General features: G+C 50.9%; 1 protein-coding gene and 1 long non-coding RNA gene across 2 annotated transcripts in view; both read left to right on the forward strand.

Moving 5' to 3' along the window:
- The window catches only part of Tubgcp3 (tubulin gamma complex component 3), a 52800-nt gene extending 41838 nt beyond the window's left edge, over nt 1-10962 (forward strand). The window contains 5 exon segments of the mRNA XM_090341869.1: nt 2730-2818; nt 2911-3042; nt 6445-6585; nt 9232-9348; nt 10716-10962. Of these exon segments, the coding sequence (XP_090197995.1) occupies nt 2730-2818; nt 2911-3042; nt 6445-6585; nt 9232-9348; nt 10716-10874 (638 nt within the window). The 3' untranslated portion in view covers nt 10875-10962.
- Nucleotides 10963-13135: 2173 nt separating this feature from the next.
- Nucleotides 13136-17025, forward strand: LOC150056669 (uncharacterized). The gene is made up of 2 exons (XR_016536967.1): nt 13136-13559; nt 15376-17025. It is a non-coding gene; the product is annotated as an uncharacterized LOC150056669 (long non-coding RNA).

The raw sequence follows: 17025 nt of genomic DNA on the forward strand, positions 1-17025 counted from the left end.
AGGAGTGAAGGGGTAGGTCCAGGAGCTTGTCTTCTTTCCTAGTGTTGGGACATCAGGAGTTGAAGGTGTAGGTCCAGGAGCTTGTCTTCTTTCCTAGTGTTGGGACATCAGGAGTTGAAGGTGTAGGTACAGGAGCTTGTCTTCTTTCCTAGTGTCAGGGGTATCAGGAGTTGAAGGGGTAGGTCCAGGAGCTTGTCTTCTTTCCTAGTGTCAGGGGTATCAGGAGTTGAAGGTGTAGGTTCAGGAGCTCGTCTTCTTTCCTAGTGTCAGGGCAGTGAGGGGCAGATTGGCTTCCTCCCTCTCAAGTGATTATCCATTGTTTCTTACTAGAAGCTTCCTGCATTCCCAAGACAAAGTCAGAATGCACTCATCTTCACCAGTAACTGAGCCAAGAGTTTTGTACAAGTCCTCAGCTAAGTTGACCCAGGAATTGCACTTCCTTTTGTTTTTCTTTGGCTTTCTTTTTTGCTTGTCCTGGACCTTGGGGACCTTGGCTCTGTCTCTGAGCTTATTTTGCTCCAGGTTGTCTCTCTGTCACTTAAGATATAGCTGCACTTCCAGCGCTCTTCTGTGGTTAAGTGGAGATAAGACTCTCACAAACTTTCTCGCCCAGGCTGACTTCAGACCACATGCCTTATATCTCAGCCTCCTGAATAGCTAGGATTATACTGGCACCAACTTCCTTTTTTTTTTTTTTTTCATTGAGACAAAAAGTAATGTTTACATACTGTTAAAGAAAACCATAGTAAAATGTTAGTTCTCGGAAAGGATTGTCATTTGCTGTCTACTGTTTAATATTTAGGATAACAGAATGCTATAGGTTTGAAAGAAAGTAAATATATTTTAATGAGCTGGTACACTGAGCACCAAGTTTCTCCAAGACTACAATGTCAATCAAAACTCCTAATATTACTCCATTTTTCCTAAATGATTCCTGAATAAAATGGTGCTTCTGATAGTTGGGAGGTGACCATGTCACCTGCTGAGTGACCATTTGCCCAGGCAGGGAGGTGACTCTCCCAGCAGAGGGCGCCAGGGACACCTCCTTAGTTTTGAGTGGGGAATGTTTTCCAGTGTGAGAAGCAAGTGGCCCAGGACCTGTCACTGGATATCTGTACTTACTTTGTCTTGCAAGTTCATGTGGAAATACAAGTGGGAGTCTTGGGACAGATGAGTCAAGGATGGGCTAACGCCATTGGAAGGGCAAGGGACGGCTCCTGGGACTGGACTGCATATGTGCTGGGAGCTACACACTTCCCCAGTCATCAGGAAGACCTGGGGCGGCCCGGCTGGGTTGTGAGTGGATCCAGAGCCTTGAGGATCGGGCTGCCTGGCCCTTCAAGGGCCAGAGTCCTGGACATTGCCTGGGCTGGGCCAGCAGATCCAGAGCAGCTCTGAGCCCGCCAGGAGAGGCTGTATGTGGCGAGAGTGTTCCAGGGTAGCCGCTCCCCTCCCCAGCTCGGCAGTGCAAAGGCCCACCTGGCACCATAGCCGTGAGGACATGAGGACCCTGAGACCAGAGGCCAGTTTGTAGTAAGTGCCGTCCAGGAGGCGGGTGGGAGGATGTGATCCGTGCCTCACACTCACAGCGCCTCTCTCTGCGTCCCACCTGTGCCCCAAGGGCCATCGGCTCAGCACTTAACCAAGAAGGACAGGACGCTGTGCTGGCTCTGCTGTGCTCTGCAAAGTGATCACAGAGCGGGCTTCACGGCGTGTTAACTCCTTTGCTTGTCCTTTTATTGCTAGTTCATTCCTTCTGAGAGTCACTCCTTTCCCTGTCAACATACCTGGAACAGCGTGATTCTGGCAGCACAGGTGCAGCACAGGCGTGCGGATGGCTGCAGCTCTTCTCAGGGCCAGCCCCTGGCCTGGGGAGGACAGGTGGCACTGTGGTTCCATGCTGAGGAGAGTGCGGTGGTGAACAGCCGTGAGCATCGGCAGAATTCCACCTGTCCCTGTGCTGCCAAGAGGCACTGGTGCTGGGCAGCGTGGGCTGTTACCAGGATAGCCCGCCGCTCTGCCACGGGGGTGGTGAGCCAGCGCACAGCCCCGTGCTGCCGGGGTCCAGTTTGCTAGAGGCCTCGGAGCAGGCCCAAGGAAGAGGAGAGCATTGTGAGTGGACAGCCAAGTTTGGGAAATGACACTGCCCCAAGGCAGGCTACACACGCAGAGCGAGGCTGGGAAGGGGACCACGAAGGTCACTGGACAGTGAATGCACTGCAGCAAATCCTGGCTTCTAAAACATTGGTTGAATACCTTCAGAGCCTTGAGGAAGTAAATTGCCTGGGTATTTTGATCAAGTTTCTTCTTGAGTGGATAGCACCAGATGTGAACGCTAATAGGGGAAGGAGATTTGGAAGCTGTGCAGGAACTTGCGTTAGAATATTCGTTACATGTGAACTTGATGTTTTGGGGCTGCTGTTTAAGTCAGGCTGGAGTTCTTCCAGAAGCCAGTAGAGGGCAGTCTAACTGTGCCTCAGAAATGAATGGTCCTTGAACAACTCAGCGAAATAAAATTCCAGTTTATTGTTGGACAACATTGTTTCACACATACATCAAACAGGCACCCCACTACTTACCATTGTTTGGCTGAAGTTGGTGGCGATGTCCCCTCCTCCGGAGGGGGGACGGGAGGCAAAGAGCTCCCAGGACCCTTTGAGAGCTGGCTTGCAGGTAGAGAGGTGGAGCGGTGCCTGGCCTCCCCTGACCTCTCGTTGTCCTCCTTGCAGAGTTCTCGGGGGTGCTGCATCAGTGTCACATCCTGGCCTCGGAGATGGTACACTTCATCCACCAGATGCAGTATTACATCACCTTTGAGGTACGTGGGGCCTCCTGTCGAGTGGTGCACGGATATTGGGTAGTCGGCTCCAGGGAGAGCATGCCTCCCAGAGTCCCTGTCCTTGCTTCCAGGTGCTCGAGTGCTCTTGGGACGAGCTCTGGAGTAGAGTGAGGCGGGCACAGGACCTGGACCACATTATCGCAGCACACGAGGCCTTCCTGGACACCCTCACCTCCCGCTGCCTCCTGGACAGCAGCTCCAGGGTAAGGCCTGGAGGCCCTTGGGGAGACCTGGGAAACTGCCTGGCTGGCCACAGTGCTAACAAGGCAGTTTAGGGTCCCATGGTCAGGGTCACTGTTGCTGAACACGTTGTGATGCTCAGCAGAGAACACCGCCCCAGGTGAGGAGAGGTGGCACAAAGTGGGTGCCATCAGGAATGATGGGAGGAAACAGCTCCAGTGCCCCTCCTTGCTTTTCCTCCCTCCTCGCATGCTGGCGATGGGCCCCAGGGCCTCGTGGGCTGGGCAGCTGCTCTGATGTGAGCCATAGCCAGCCCTGTTTCATTTTCTCTACATTTTACCTTTAGGTCAGTAGTGTCTGGCTACATGTATTGGAAAATAGACAGTGTTTTTAGACATTAGTGGCCCTTCTCTGGAAGACGGTGTCCTGCCTAACAGGTCTTCTTGAGGTTTGATTTCATTCAGGGGTCTAGGGCGAGAAGGTGTTACTAGCTTGAGGTGTAATAAGTGGCCGTGGGCCACAGCGAGGGCCTTCTGGAGCCGATCTGAGACTTGTGACGCTCGCCCTCCCGGAGAGCCTGCCCGGCTCTGTTCACTCTAAACTTGAATGTCTTCTTAGTGTAGTATGGCTGAGAAACGCAGTATTTTCACAGGTTGTCATATTTGTACAAATTTGTTGAGATTCACGATGCTTCTACATAGGTGTGTGTTTTTATACGCATATTGAAATAATCTCAAAGGACTTTGGATATCAGTGATAGGTTTCAGAAATGTGTATCTGGAACAGCTGGGGCCCTGCCTCTACTCGCTTGTTAGTCGGCTCCCTGCAATGGGTTTCTGACGGCAGCTGGCACTGGTGTCGGTGAGTACTGCAGGACCCTGCTGGGTACGTGCATGTACGGCAGACATACAGGGCTCCTCTGCCGGAGGCACCTGGTGGGGTGTGCCATCCTCGGATACAGCTCTCTGCCACCAGAGGTAGACCCGGGCTGCACCCTACTTCCTAGCTTCCGGCTCCAGGCCTCTTATTTCAAGGGGCTGATCCTGTGTTCTCCCCAGCAGGATTGTGAAAATCAAATTGTATGGGTTCCGTAGAATGCTCGCCAGGGCAGTGGGCATATCCGTGTTAGCTGCCCCCAGTATTGAAAACAATTCAAGATGTACCTGTGTGCCTGACTGCTGCCGAGGAGGGTCTACCCCGCACCCGGACAGAAAAGTTGCATGTGAAACAAGCTGGGTGGTCATAGGAACAAGTGTGTGTGTGTGTGTGTAGACTGGCCCAGACTAGAGCAGCCTCATGCAGCAGCTTTGCCCGCCCTCTGCCTGTGCTGAGATTTCATGATTAGATTTGTAAATTGTTCATTTTGCCTCTTCTTTTTTTCTTTCTTTTTTTTTTTTTTGCCAGTCCTGGGCTTGCTGTCCTTGGACTTTCTCAAGGCTAGAGCTCTACCACTTGAGCCTCAGCACCACTTCTGGGTTTTTTCTATATGTGGTACTGAGGAATTGAACCTGGGTCTTCATGCATGCTAGGCAAGCACTTTAACCACTAGGCCAAACTCCCGGCCCTTGCCTCTTCTTTTTGAGATAGGTTTTACTGCCTCAGCTTCTCAGTGCTGGGATTATAGGTGTGAGCCACCACTGGTCTCCAGAGTATTTTTGTTTTTGTTGTTGGTGGGGGCGGGGGCGGGGGTGGGACTGAACTCTGAGCCTGGGCATTATCCCTGAGCTCTTCAGCTCAAGGCTACCACCCTACCCCTTGGGCCACAGTGCCACTTCCCGTTTTCTGGAGGTTAATTGGAGATAAGAGTCCCAGGTTCTTTTGTGCCCGGGCTGGCTTTGAACCTTGATCCTCAGATCTCAGCCTCCTGAGTAACTGGGATTACAGGTGTGAGCCACTGAGCCCAGCATTTCTTTTTTTTTTTGTCTTTTTAAGGTCTGAAACTGGGACTCACTCTGAGTGCATGAGGCTTTCACTCACCGTCTAATGCTCTGCCAGCTGAGCTCCCCTCCACCCCAGCCCCTGTTGATTTAGAGACAGGGCCTCACATCATAACTAGCGATCCTCACATTCACAAATCTCCTGCCTCTGTCTCCCAAGCGCTAGTGCCACAGATGTGGCCATCCAGTTTAGTTTTACTGTGAACTTCCACCCATTTTTCTGTTGTATTTTCCCGGAACATGTGTTGCTGGTTTCTCTCCCGTTTCTTCTCCTCGGCATGTCCCCCGGCCACAGTACTCACCACACAGTCTCACCTCATTCCCACACAAAAGGGTGCCCTGCATCTTCATCAAGTAGAATTTGTTTCATTTGATCGCCTTTCCTGCTGGAGGTCTGGTGCTTACACTCCACTTGCGCTGTGTTTGTGTTGTGTGTGCCATCCTTCCACTCAAAGGGATTTCTTACCAGTTTTATTTTTTCAGACCTTTTTACTAAGAACGTCCTTTTTCATAGTCTCCATGTTTAGTTTGGGTATATCTCAAAAACAAAGAAACGGGACATTCCTAGTCTCTGTGAATCCTTAGAGTAGTTCTCTTCTAACTCAGCTGCTTCCTGTCTGGCTCTGAAATTCAGGGCAGAACTTCTTTTTTGTTGTGCTATTGTGAGAACTGAAGATGATTTGTGTAGAAGCCTGGCATGTCATCAGCCTCTACATGACACTTGCTGCCATCACAGTTTCAGTCCCTTTTGCTATGATAGGATCTGAGTAGGTACAGAGAAAGGATCTCTTACCTTCCATGGGCCTAAAGGACTCAGCCTCTGGAGAGCCGCCTTTTCTCTGGGCAGAAACTATAAGGATAATAAGGACAGAGAGACAGAGTAGCTGGCTCATTCCTGCAACAGTGAGACCAGCCCCGTTCCGAGACTGGAAGATCCCTTCTGTATGTTCTCAGCATCTCGCAGCACTGTTGGGCTGAGGACAAGGTCTTTAAGCCCACGCTACACATTTGGGGGACACACCATCTGAGTAAAATAGTGGAATAGTGTTTTCCATTTGTGAAATGTGGCTCCGATTAGATAATAAGTAAGTGCTCGGTGTGTTAGTGGACATTTTGAGATATGGCATGTCCTTTGTAGTGCTGACTTTGTGTTTCATGGGACCGTGTCATCTGTGAGGCATCGGCCTGTTTTAGCTCCTGGGTCTGCAGCAGGATGTCTGGGAGCATGGTGCTGGCTTCTGGCCTCTGGTGAGGCTCTTTCTGTTCTGTGACGTGGGGGGGGGTCTCCTTGGGAGAGCACAAGGTCACGCCCATGAGCTCCACTCGTCCCTGGAGAGCAGCCTTCATGCTGTAAAGACCGAGGTCCAGGCACTCCCAGGAGCCCTGTGTCTCCACCAGGGTCACAGCGCGACCTGCCCAAACTCTGACTTCCCATGAGAAGAAGTCGTTTTAAAGTTCTGTTCATTGAAAACAGCAATATCTTTTCAGGTACTTTTAAACCAACTCAGAGCTGTGTTTGATCAAATCATTGAACTTCAGAATACTCAAGATGCAATATATAGAGCAGCTCTGGAAGAATTACAGAGACGACTGCAATTTGAAGAGAAAAAGAAGCAGCGTGAAAGTGAGGTATGCCTTTCCTATGGGCGGGTGGATGGGTTCCAGTCATGACAGCAGAACAGCGTCCTGCAAGGCTTCTGGCAGCACTCCCGCGTCAGTCACTCTGTCCTGACACTAGCTGGGCCGGGCTCCTGGGGCAGAGTTCCCAGTGAGGAGGTGGCCTCATGGCTTCAGGCTGGTGGCTCCAGGGCGGCCACATTCCACCCTGAAGAGAATGTCCTTTGAAGTGATGGTGCTAGAAGGGCATGGTGCCACTACATGTCCAGTTCTATTAGTCGGTTTTATTTTTGCTTTTATGGTTCAGGCTTTCTAATTTTTAGGAATTCCTTTCGTTATATAAAGAATGAACTTAATTAATGTATTTTCTGACTTCTGAAGTCTAGTTTGTAAAACAAACCATTGAGCCAAACCCAATTTTTCTACTCTACATGGATATATGTGTAAAAATTCCCCAGTCACAGCATGCCGGCTGCGTCCCAAGAACAGAGGCTCTTTGTGTCACTCTAATGAAATGAGAATTCGCATTTATACACTTGACAAAAATCTAACCAAACTAATACCATGAGAGAGTTTCCTGGGAGCTGTGCAGCACCCTCTGCTCGCTGCACGTCTCAGGGTGGGGCGGGTCCTGCAGCCGTGCTGCCCTGGCAGTCCCGCCAGTATGTGGGCCAGGAAAAGGCACAGGGCGAGTGTGCTGACATCTTTTCAGCCAGGTAGTGGGAGCACAGATGCCCTAATCAGCACATTGCCAAGGCATCTAGAAACAAGGGTAGTATGTAGCACTGAACTCGTTCTGTTGGTAAGAAACACCACGCAGGGCGTGGTGGCTCACACCTGTAATCCTCCCTACTCAGGAGGCTGAGATCTGAGAATTGAACCTCAATAAAAACACTGTGAGATTCTTGTCTTCAGTGGACCACCAGAAAACCAAACATGGCGCTGTGGCTCAGCGTGGTAGAGAGCTAGCCTTGAGAGGAAGCGCTCAGGGACAGTGCCCAGGCCCAGTGACCAAGCTCTGCCCCCCCCCCCAAAAAAAAAATTAACATTGAAAGAGTGCTAAAATTTAACAAGAACAATGTAAGTCTTATTTATATGAATCTGCAAAACAACTTGGCAACCTAAGACGTACAGACTGGCTCTGCCTTTGTGTGCTCGACCCGGCCTGGCACTGCTGCCGTGGCATGTGCCACGTCCTGGGATGTGCCCCAGTGCGGCCAGAGTTGTTAAAAATGCCAGTGTGACGTATTTTAAAATAGGGTGACTAGAGAAGTGTAGTAGTCACTGTTACCCTAGTCAGGGTGTTAGTGCTATCCACACAGATGCTGAGGTTACGGGAGAGTCACAGGTTAACCACCCGGGCCAGATGCAGGCTCGACCACATTGTGTGAGGGGCTCCACCCCCAGCTCAGACCTCCTGCCATGCAGGCAGGCATCCCGGAGCAGCAGAGCGCCCAGTGCGTGAGGTGGGCCCGGCCGGCTCCCCGTGGCTGTGGCTGTGCTGACACACCGGAGGGTGGGAGAGAAGGGAGCAGCGTGGTGGCTGACACTATGCTGGACGGAGGCACAAGCACCACGCGAAAAGGGTGCCTGTGAAGACGAGATGGGGCAAGAGGTGCCACATGGAGAGGCGGGGTTGGAGGTGCCTCAGCCACCCCAAAAGTCAGAGAGCCGCCAGGAAGTGCATGGAGAAAGTAACGCTAGACATGGACGAGTAACTAATGCTAATTCGTGTTAGCCAGAGCAATTTGGTTTGTCTCAGACCGTAAAAGTCATGAATAAGAAAGTGATCCTCTGCTTATATTAAGAAACTGGAGGAGCGCAAAATGGTGGAGATGAGAGCTAGAAGTAATGGTTCCAAAGACGGTATACACACGTAAAAGAAGAAAGTGACAAAATGTGAATAAATGAGAATGAAATTATTTTTGCTCTGGTCTGTGAAAGTAAGCCTGCATATGTGAAGGCAGCTAGAGTGCTTCCATAGACTTCCTGAACTGGCTCCAGAAGAGGCTGCAAGCTCTGCAAGAGAATTCATCACGGAAGCGCCCTGCTCCATCAGGCCAGCTCTCGTGCTCCCGCTCCTGCTCTAGGGCCCTGGTACTACCCTAGGTCAGCAGTGCACGCAAGGCATTTCTAGTACTTTTCAGAAAACATCTGGAGGCTGATACTAGACTTGAAAGAACAAACCTATATTATAAATATTGATGATAAAATATTAGATAAGAGGTAAGTGTAAAAATATAGCAGCAGATCAAGGAATAACCTACTGGGACTAGGTTTATGTCAGAATGTAAAAGTTTAGGAAATGAACCAGTGTCATTCACCTTGTGGATTAGAAGCAGTTTAGTGTGCTGGCTGGAAAGACATCCAGTCAAATTTGTGATTGGAAATAATTTTTTGAAATCGAAATTGATGGGATGTCTATAAAATATTGAGAAGGTGGTGAGACAAGTGCTTTGAACTGATGCGATCTACTTTGCATGTGTATTGTCTGATGAAAAAGACGTGTACAATAACAAAGGTAAAGGACTGCTACCATATTGTAGCAGCAAAACACTGGTTGGAGTGAATCAAGTATTTCCATGCTCTTTGTCCTTGTGCTGTGGCTATTGAAACAGGCATCAGAAAGTTGAATTTGGTGTCCTTGTGGTTCCGTAGGGCCAGTGGGGAGTGACAGCCACAGAGGAGGAGGAGGAGAACAGAAGGATCCGAGAATTTCAGGAATCTATACCAAAAATGTGCTCACAGCTGCGGATCTTGACGCACTTTTATCAGGTGTGTACTGGAGCGCAGGCTGCCGGGGCCTTCGTGTAGCTGACCAGCTCTGCCCTGTGGTGATGTGAGCTGAGAGCCCCGGGGGTGGGCCGGTGCTCCTCTCAGAGACTTGTGCACAGAATGCAGGTGGCCGAGGGAGGCCACCTTGAGCCAGGCCTCCCTGAGTGAAGCTGCCCCAGCCTGGGAGCTGGAGTCCTATTTGCTGGTGGTGAGTTGCATAAGCGGCACCCCTGTAGCTCATAAGATGGTTTCTGGGTACTCGTGTGTTCTTGTGGTGCAGGGTGAAGGAGACCACCACCAGCCTAGCTCCATCGTCGCTGGGAGCATTTGTCCTGGGGACAGTCAAGTGGTTTCTCTCCACAGTGGCGTATTTCTGGAGTGACTGACGTTGTGACGGGTCTGTGCTCAGTGTGGAAACTTGATGCTGTGTGTGTGGTGTGCACTGCTGGGCACCTGTGGGGAAGTCCCCCGCTAAGAACTAAAGTCCCGGGCAAAGTGGTGTTGTGTAAGTAAAAGCTTCCTAAAGATGCTGCAGCTTCTGGCGTAGTCACTGTTCCCATGACAGGGTAGTGTAATCGGGTTTTACTCAGACTGCGCTGTGCAGATTGTTAGTCAGAGGTGTCCAGCTCCGGACAGAGCAGACCTGCACTCTCCAGCCAGCGTCTACTGCCGTCACTACCCATGAATGAGCCAGGCAGAGAACGAGCTCTTCGGTTCCCTTGGGACTTCCCTGGCTTACTGGAACCACTGTATTTGTGGTAGTTCTCTTCCCCTGTCACTAAGAAACCCATCTGCACGTGTGCGTGTCACAGTGTGCCTGCAGACTGCCCGCCCTCCAGCTCCCCCAGGAGAGGGAGCAAAGGCTGCTGAGGGCTGTCAGGGTGCCAGGCCTCCTTCAAGGAGAGCCCCTCCCATGAGCTGGAGCAGGGACGCGTGTCTGCCAGTGGCAGGGCCTCCCTGCAAGCCATTCTCGGCAGCCAGAGACTTCAGTACAGTGCCAAGCAAAAAGGCTGCTCCCACCAGGGCGTGAGGATTGAAATGCTTTCACAAGTCAGGTGAAAGATGGACGGTGTGACCGACCTTTGTTTTCAAAAACTAGGGTGCCTTATGCACCCAGCTACTTTGTTTATTCCTGTGAACCTCCGAGGGAACACCAGCTGCTCCGGTGGCTTTAGATAAAATGTATGCACTGCTAATCTGTATTTGTGAGCACGGTTACTCTGATGGGGGCGTTTTGGGTCCGGTGAGTGCCAGGGTCCCCAGCTCTGCCTCGCAGGCACTGCCTGCAGTGTCTGTTCAGGCTTGATGGAAGCCATGCATGGCTGGCTGCTTCCTAAGTGAATGCTCTGTTTCTGTTTCTTCTCCAGGGCATCGTGCAACAGTTTTTGGTGTCTCTGACAGCCAGCCCTGATGAAAGCCTGCAGTTTCTCAGCTTCAGGTTGGACTTCAATGAACATTATAAAGCCAGGGAGCCCAGGCTGCGGGTATCTCTTGGCTCCCGAGGGCGGCGGAGTTCCCACACGTGAGCCCAGACGCTGTTACTAGTGTGGTCACACCTCAGCTCACTGCAGACCCTCGGGGCAGCTGGCAGTGGCGGCCGAAGTATAGCCGAGGCGAAGTATAGCAGTGGTGCGGTGTGTCCGGGTGCCCTGGAGATGAGTGTGTGATGTCACTGAGCTCAGCAGGCAGCGCAGGCTGTTCAGAGTCACGCCGAAGTCTTCAGGGTGTCCAGAGACATTGGGATGTGGGCCTTCCTAAGTTCTCCATGATGCAGTTTATATTTGCCACTTAAAAAATCTGTGTCGACCTATCTATCTAAGCAAGCTCACTCTGTCTAACAAAACTAGGCAGCGGTATCCTCCTGACTTAAGATGGTAATGTCAAAGCTGTTTTTAGCATTCTCTTGAGAGGCGTTTTGGGTACTGTGATCACATTACATTGAAATGAGATGTCCCTGCTAAGAAAGCCCAGCACGCTTTATTTTGGAATTGGTGTTGTAATAACCACCTGTGGGAGAGCGTCTGTCTGCCGAGTTGCCTTCGCACGCTGGTTCTCTTCCTCCCAAAGCTTACACTCTTGTGTTGAGTTCACTATTGCAGGTAGCTTGTAAAAGCAGCAGTACACGAAGCCTTGTCCCTGGGCAGATGTGCCCTCGCCAGGGCAGCCCGGCAGTGTGTCGGAGCTGCCACCCAGGCATCATGACTGTGGAGGGCTTGAAAAGGAGCCTGTGTTCATTTTCAAAATTCTGTTGATAAGCATGGGAAAGAAATCCACTTTTAGGACTAGTGAAGATTTTCTTTTCCTTGACTATTTTTTCATTGTAAGTATTTATATACTACTGACCAGATATTGGGGGAACTGTTAGGTTTTGTTTTGTAAAGCTGTCATGTTGGGTCCTGTAATTTTGCCTTTTTTTTTTATGTTGCATAAGTGAGAACTTAGAAAATTAAAAACATTATCTTTCAAGAGTTCCTCTTCCTTCCAGTGGCAGGGTTGAGTTGGGTTCATCATTCCCCCATGTGTGGACCTTCTCCCCTCTCCCCTGGTCCTCACCTGTGACCCCAGCACCCTCAGGCTAAGCTTGCTTTACGGAAGTGGGCATTGGCTGGGGCCTGATTCCAACGCACGCAGTCTCTTGAGTCAGCGTGTGGCTATCATTCTGCTGCTGCCTGCTCTCCCTCTGATGGGAGCCTGACTTGCCAAGCCACAGGTGGACCCATATTTCTGTGGGAACTATGTGTAGGAGGGAGAGAAAGATAGGCATTCCAGTAGCTAAGTGAGCAAAAATGCTGTCCAGGTGGTTAGCGTCCTGGGAGTCAGGGAAGTAAAGATGCCACAAAGGCCTTTGTGGTCCACAGATACACCTCTACTTGAACAGGACTCAGAAAACCACACTTCTACTTAAACAAAGCTGAGAAAAACACCTCTAATTGAATAAGGCTGAGAAAAACCACACCTCTACTTGAACAAGGCTGAGAAAAACCACACCTCTACTTGAACAAGGCTGAGAAAACCACATCTCTATTTGAACAAGGCTGAGGAAAAACACTTCTACTTGAACAAGGTTAGAAAACCACACCTCTACTTGAATAGGACTGAGAAAAACACCTCTACTCGAACAGGCCTGAGAAAAACACCACCTCTACTTGAACAAGGCTGAGAAAAACACCTCTACTTGAACAGGGCTGAGAAAAACCACACCTCTACTTGAACAAGGCTAAGAAAACCACACCTCTACTCGAACAGGCCTGAGAAAAACACCATCTCTACTTGAACAAGGCTGAGAAAACCACACCTCTACTTGAACAGGGCTGAGAAAAACCACACCTCTACTTGAACAAGGCTGAGAAAACCACACCTCTACTCGAACAGGGCTGAGAAAACCACACCTCTACTGGAACAAGGCTGAGAAAACTACACCTCTACTCGAACAGGGCTGAGAAAACCACACCTCTACTCGAACAGGGCTGAGAAAACCACACCTCTACTCGAACAGGGCTGAGAAAACCACACCTCTACTCGAACAGGGCTGAGAAAACCACACCTCTACTCGAACAGGGCTGAGAAAACCACACCTCTACTCGAACAAGGCTGAGAAAATTACACCTCTACTCGAACAGGGCTGAGAAAGCCACACCTCTACTCGAACAGGGCTGAGAAAGCCACACCTCTACTCGAACAGGGCTGAGAAAGCCACACCTCTACTCGAACAGGGCTGAGAAAGCCACACCTCTACTCGAACAGGGCTGAGAAAGCCACATCTCTACTCGAACAGGACTGAGAAAAGCACACCTCTACTTGAACAGGGCTGAGAAAACCACACCTCTACTTGAACAGGGCTGAGAAAAGCACACCTCTACTTGAATAAGGCTGAGAAAAACCACACCTCTACTTGAACAGGGCTGAGAAAACCACACCTCTACTTGAACAAGGCTGAGAAAACCACACCTCTACTTGAACAGGACTGAGAAAAGCACCTCTACTTGAAACACCTCTATTTGTACAGGACTGAGAAAATATACCTCTACTTGTATAGAGCAAGAAAAAACACACCTCGTACAAGACTGAGAATAACACACCTCCACTCATACAAGACTCGGGAATGTACCGCTGCAGGACAGGATGGAGAAAGTGCATGTCAGCACGTACAAGACAGGAAAATGGTGTGGAAGTGTGCAGGTGATGGAAGTCCACACAACACATGGCGCCAGGTATCTAAAAAGAGCCTCTGCATGGACTCTGTGGCTGTAATAAAATGCAGAGGGATGTAACAGGATTAATAGTGCCCCTAGGGCCTGCTGGGACCCAGCCAGTGAGCTCCAAGGGGCCCTGCCCCCGTGCTGTGCAGGGAAAGGTTGACTCCTGTTGTCTGGAATTACCCAGAGCCAGCGGGGCGCTCAGCTTCTGTGCCCTCAGCTTCTGTGCCCTCTGGGCTGGGAACACTGGCCTGGATTGCTGTCTCCCTTGTGCTTGAGCTGGCATACCTTGAGGGGGAGTAGGAGGTGCCCTGGGTAGCTGTGTGCCCCTACCTCTCTCTACCTCTGCGCATCCAGAGGCTGAGGTGAAAGAGACACCTGTTCAGTCAGCTGAACAACAGGTGTGGAGGAACGAACGCCCTTTAGGACGGGCCCTGCCGGGGTATGTGTGGTAGCTAGGCCCAGGGGTCTGCTGAGCATCCCAGCAGGTGACAGCACTCACCAGTGGCAGGTGTGAGTCCCCTGTATGCACAGAAAATGCTTGTAGCTTGCGTTTTTGTTGACTGAAAAGCAAACCTGAAAGTTCTGTTTCCTTAGTACTTGAAATGCAGCAACATGGCCCCAGAGACATAGCCATGTGTTGTTCTGAGTCTTTTAGAAAGGGCTTAGAGGTCCTAGAAACTCATGGAAGACACTCAGCTACTTTCTGCCTTCTATGTTCAGGAGTGTGGAGCTGTCTCCTGATCCCGGAGAGGGGTGTGTGGTGTGTTTGTGTGCGTGTATGCTTCTCAAGCATCTTGTACAACATAAGCTTGTTAGAAATGAGCCACAAGATTTTCAGATATGTGGCTTAGTGGTAGAGTGCTTGCCTACCCTGCATGAAGGCTTCGTTCGATTCCTTAGTGCCATATAAACAAAAGACTAGAAGTGGTCCTGTGGCTCAGAGTGGTAGCCTTGGGCAAAAAGAAGGTCAGGGACAAGCCCCAGGACTGGCCAAAAATAAAAAATAAAAATTCAGACATTAGGCCGGGAGTTTGGCCTAGTGGTTAAAGTGCTTGCCTAGCATGCACGAAGACCCGGGTTTGATTCCTCGGTACCTCATACATAGACAAAAGCCGGAAGTGGTGCTGAGGCTCAAGTGGTAGAGCTCTAGCCTTGAGAAAGTCCAAGGACAGTGCTCAGGCCCTGAGCTCAAGCCCAGGACTGGCCAAAAAAAAAAAAACTTCAGACATTAGACATTCAGTTCCACGAGCTTTGGCATGTGCAGGAAGCTGGGCACCTGCCCTGCTTGCACCATTTCTTCCACCCCGGAAGTTCTCTTTTTGGACCTGCACACCCTCTCTACACCCTCTGAGCTGGACCTATGGGCACAAGTTTGCTTGGCGGAAGCCAGGGCTTCGGGCACAGAGTCCCGCTCGCCTACCTGTCTGTTCCAGGACCACGTGGCATCCACCCTGAGACGGGCACCACGCCCCGCAGCAGTACCCGGCTGCTTCTGCTGCGTTTTGGTAAACGGTGCCTGTGTGAGCACACTGGTCTGTCCATTTCCTTCTAGCTGGATGCTCAAGCAGCCTCTAGCCTCTGTCCACCAGTAGGGATGAGAAGTGGTGTGGGAGAGGTGCTTTTGTCTTGGAGAAATGGTTTAGGAATGACTGCAGAATGGAGCTTTTCTGTCCTCACCAGCAGCACGTGTGGCTTTCTTCCCTGCTCTGCATTCAGTGGCTAGGCCTTCCAGTTTGGCCGCAGTGGGCTATGAAGTGGCAGTTGAGGCGCTGGGAGCGAGTCCGGGCACCTCGCCACGAGCTTGGACGCGTTGGTCTTCCTTCCTCAGGAAAGCTTTTCTCAAGGCCGCCGCCCAGTACCTCGTTGCTGCCCTCCTGCCCTGGCTTAGACGGAGGAGGACGTGTGCTGCAGACGTGTCCTGATTCATTTCAAGAGGCTTCTCACTTTGGAACACACTGAGAGCCGCAAGTACAGTAAGTACAAGTTTTGAGCCATTTCATAGAAAGTTGCCAACCCTGCACCCCTGCACGCCACAATTCTTCAGTCCCAAGATGTCTTACCTCCCACACTGCCCCAAGTTGGTATGTGACACATTCTGTGATGCTGATTCCACTTTAGGCCTCATGGCACCCACAGTGTCCCCTGTGTTGTGTGGGGGCCACAGCACCCCTTCTCAGGTGCTTGGTTCCCTGTGCTTCCCATGCTTGCCAGCCTTATGGTGTGGAGGGGTGCAGGCCCCCTCCCCTGAGTCCCACTCTGTCCTAGGTGTCCTTAGGAGGGGGACCCTGTTATAGCTGTGCATCCTGTCTGCACACCTGCAGGTGCAGCACAAGCCCTGCGTTCAGGTGTGGGCCCCCTGGTCGGCTCACTGGAGCCTGCAGACTGCACACGGGGTGGGAACTTGGGGCATGTGTGGTATTCCCCTCCTCACGAGGCTTCACGTTACTACTGTGTTTCTGGGTGGGTAGCTTTGCTGAGGGGTCACCTCACTCGTTACTCATTCATGCTCCTATCTTCCCAGCTCTGGCTAGTAGGAGCCAGCTCCACCCTTCCTCCTGGCTCACCAGTCACTCAGCCCTGTTAACTTCCTCCCAAATGCAGTGTCCTTCCCGGGCCCAGCCCTGGGATCAGCAGTGTCTCCCAGGACCTGGGTTCCTGCCATAGCATTTAGAAGGCAAGTCCAGCTTCTGATGGTTGCCTCTGTGTCTGGAAGCTCTGTAGCATGCCCCTGTATCCCACAAAACCCTCTAGGTACTGGCTGAGAAGCTCTCAACAGAGGTGAAGGTTGGGTTACTCTGGCTTTCTCATGTGTGGTGTGTCCATGGGGTGTCCTGGCCCCATTTCACTGTTAGTTCCCTTGTGCCTCATGCTTGCTTCTACACATGGCACATAGTTGGCCTTGGCAGTGAGACTACTGAAAGTGGACTGTCTGTGGACAGGTGGAAATGCTGAGCCACACCTGACCCACCGTTTAGGCTGCATTTGGGCAGAGCCACCCAACACAAGCTGCGGTGTTTACAGGCAAGCGCCTGCAGCACCTGCAGCTTCCTGAGTCCAGTGAGAAGCTGCTGGCGTGCTGTGCGGCGAGGCTGTCATCTGTCCTCACAGAGCCAGGACTGCTGGGAGCCAGGGATCATCCGAACTTCTGTTTTCACTGTTTTATTTATGTATTACATGTTTATTATTATATGGGTGATCTGCAGTTACAGAAGTCAGATCAAGGGTACATTTCTTTCTGGACACTCCTTCCCTCACTCTCCCAGTGTTCCCCTCCCACCCCCCACAAGTCCTGTAGTTCACTGCAACAGTGTCTGGTGAATGCCCTCACTGCGTTAGTCCATCCTGTCCCTCCATTTTTGTGCCTCCCCTTCTCTCCCAAAGACAGATAAATGAACAGATGGAACAAAAAGGAAAGAAACAAAAACCTCTTGTGTTCATTTTCTGGAGTTGATATCAATAAATATTTTCATTTGTTTTA

Source organism: Megascapheus bottae, chromosome 11, assembly GCF_031878675.1.
Source record: "Megascapheus bottae isolate mThoBot1 chromosome 11, mThoBot2.hap1, whole genome shotgun sequence".
Taxonomy (NCBI): Eukaryota; Metazoa; Chordata; class Mammalia; order Rodentia; family Geomyidae; genus Megascapheus; species Megascapheus bottae.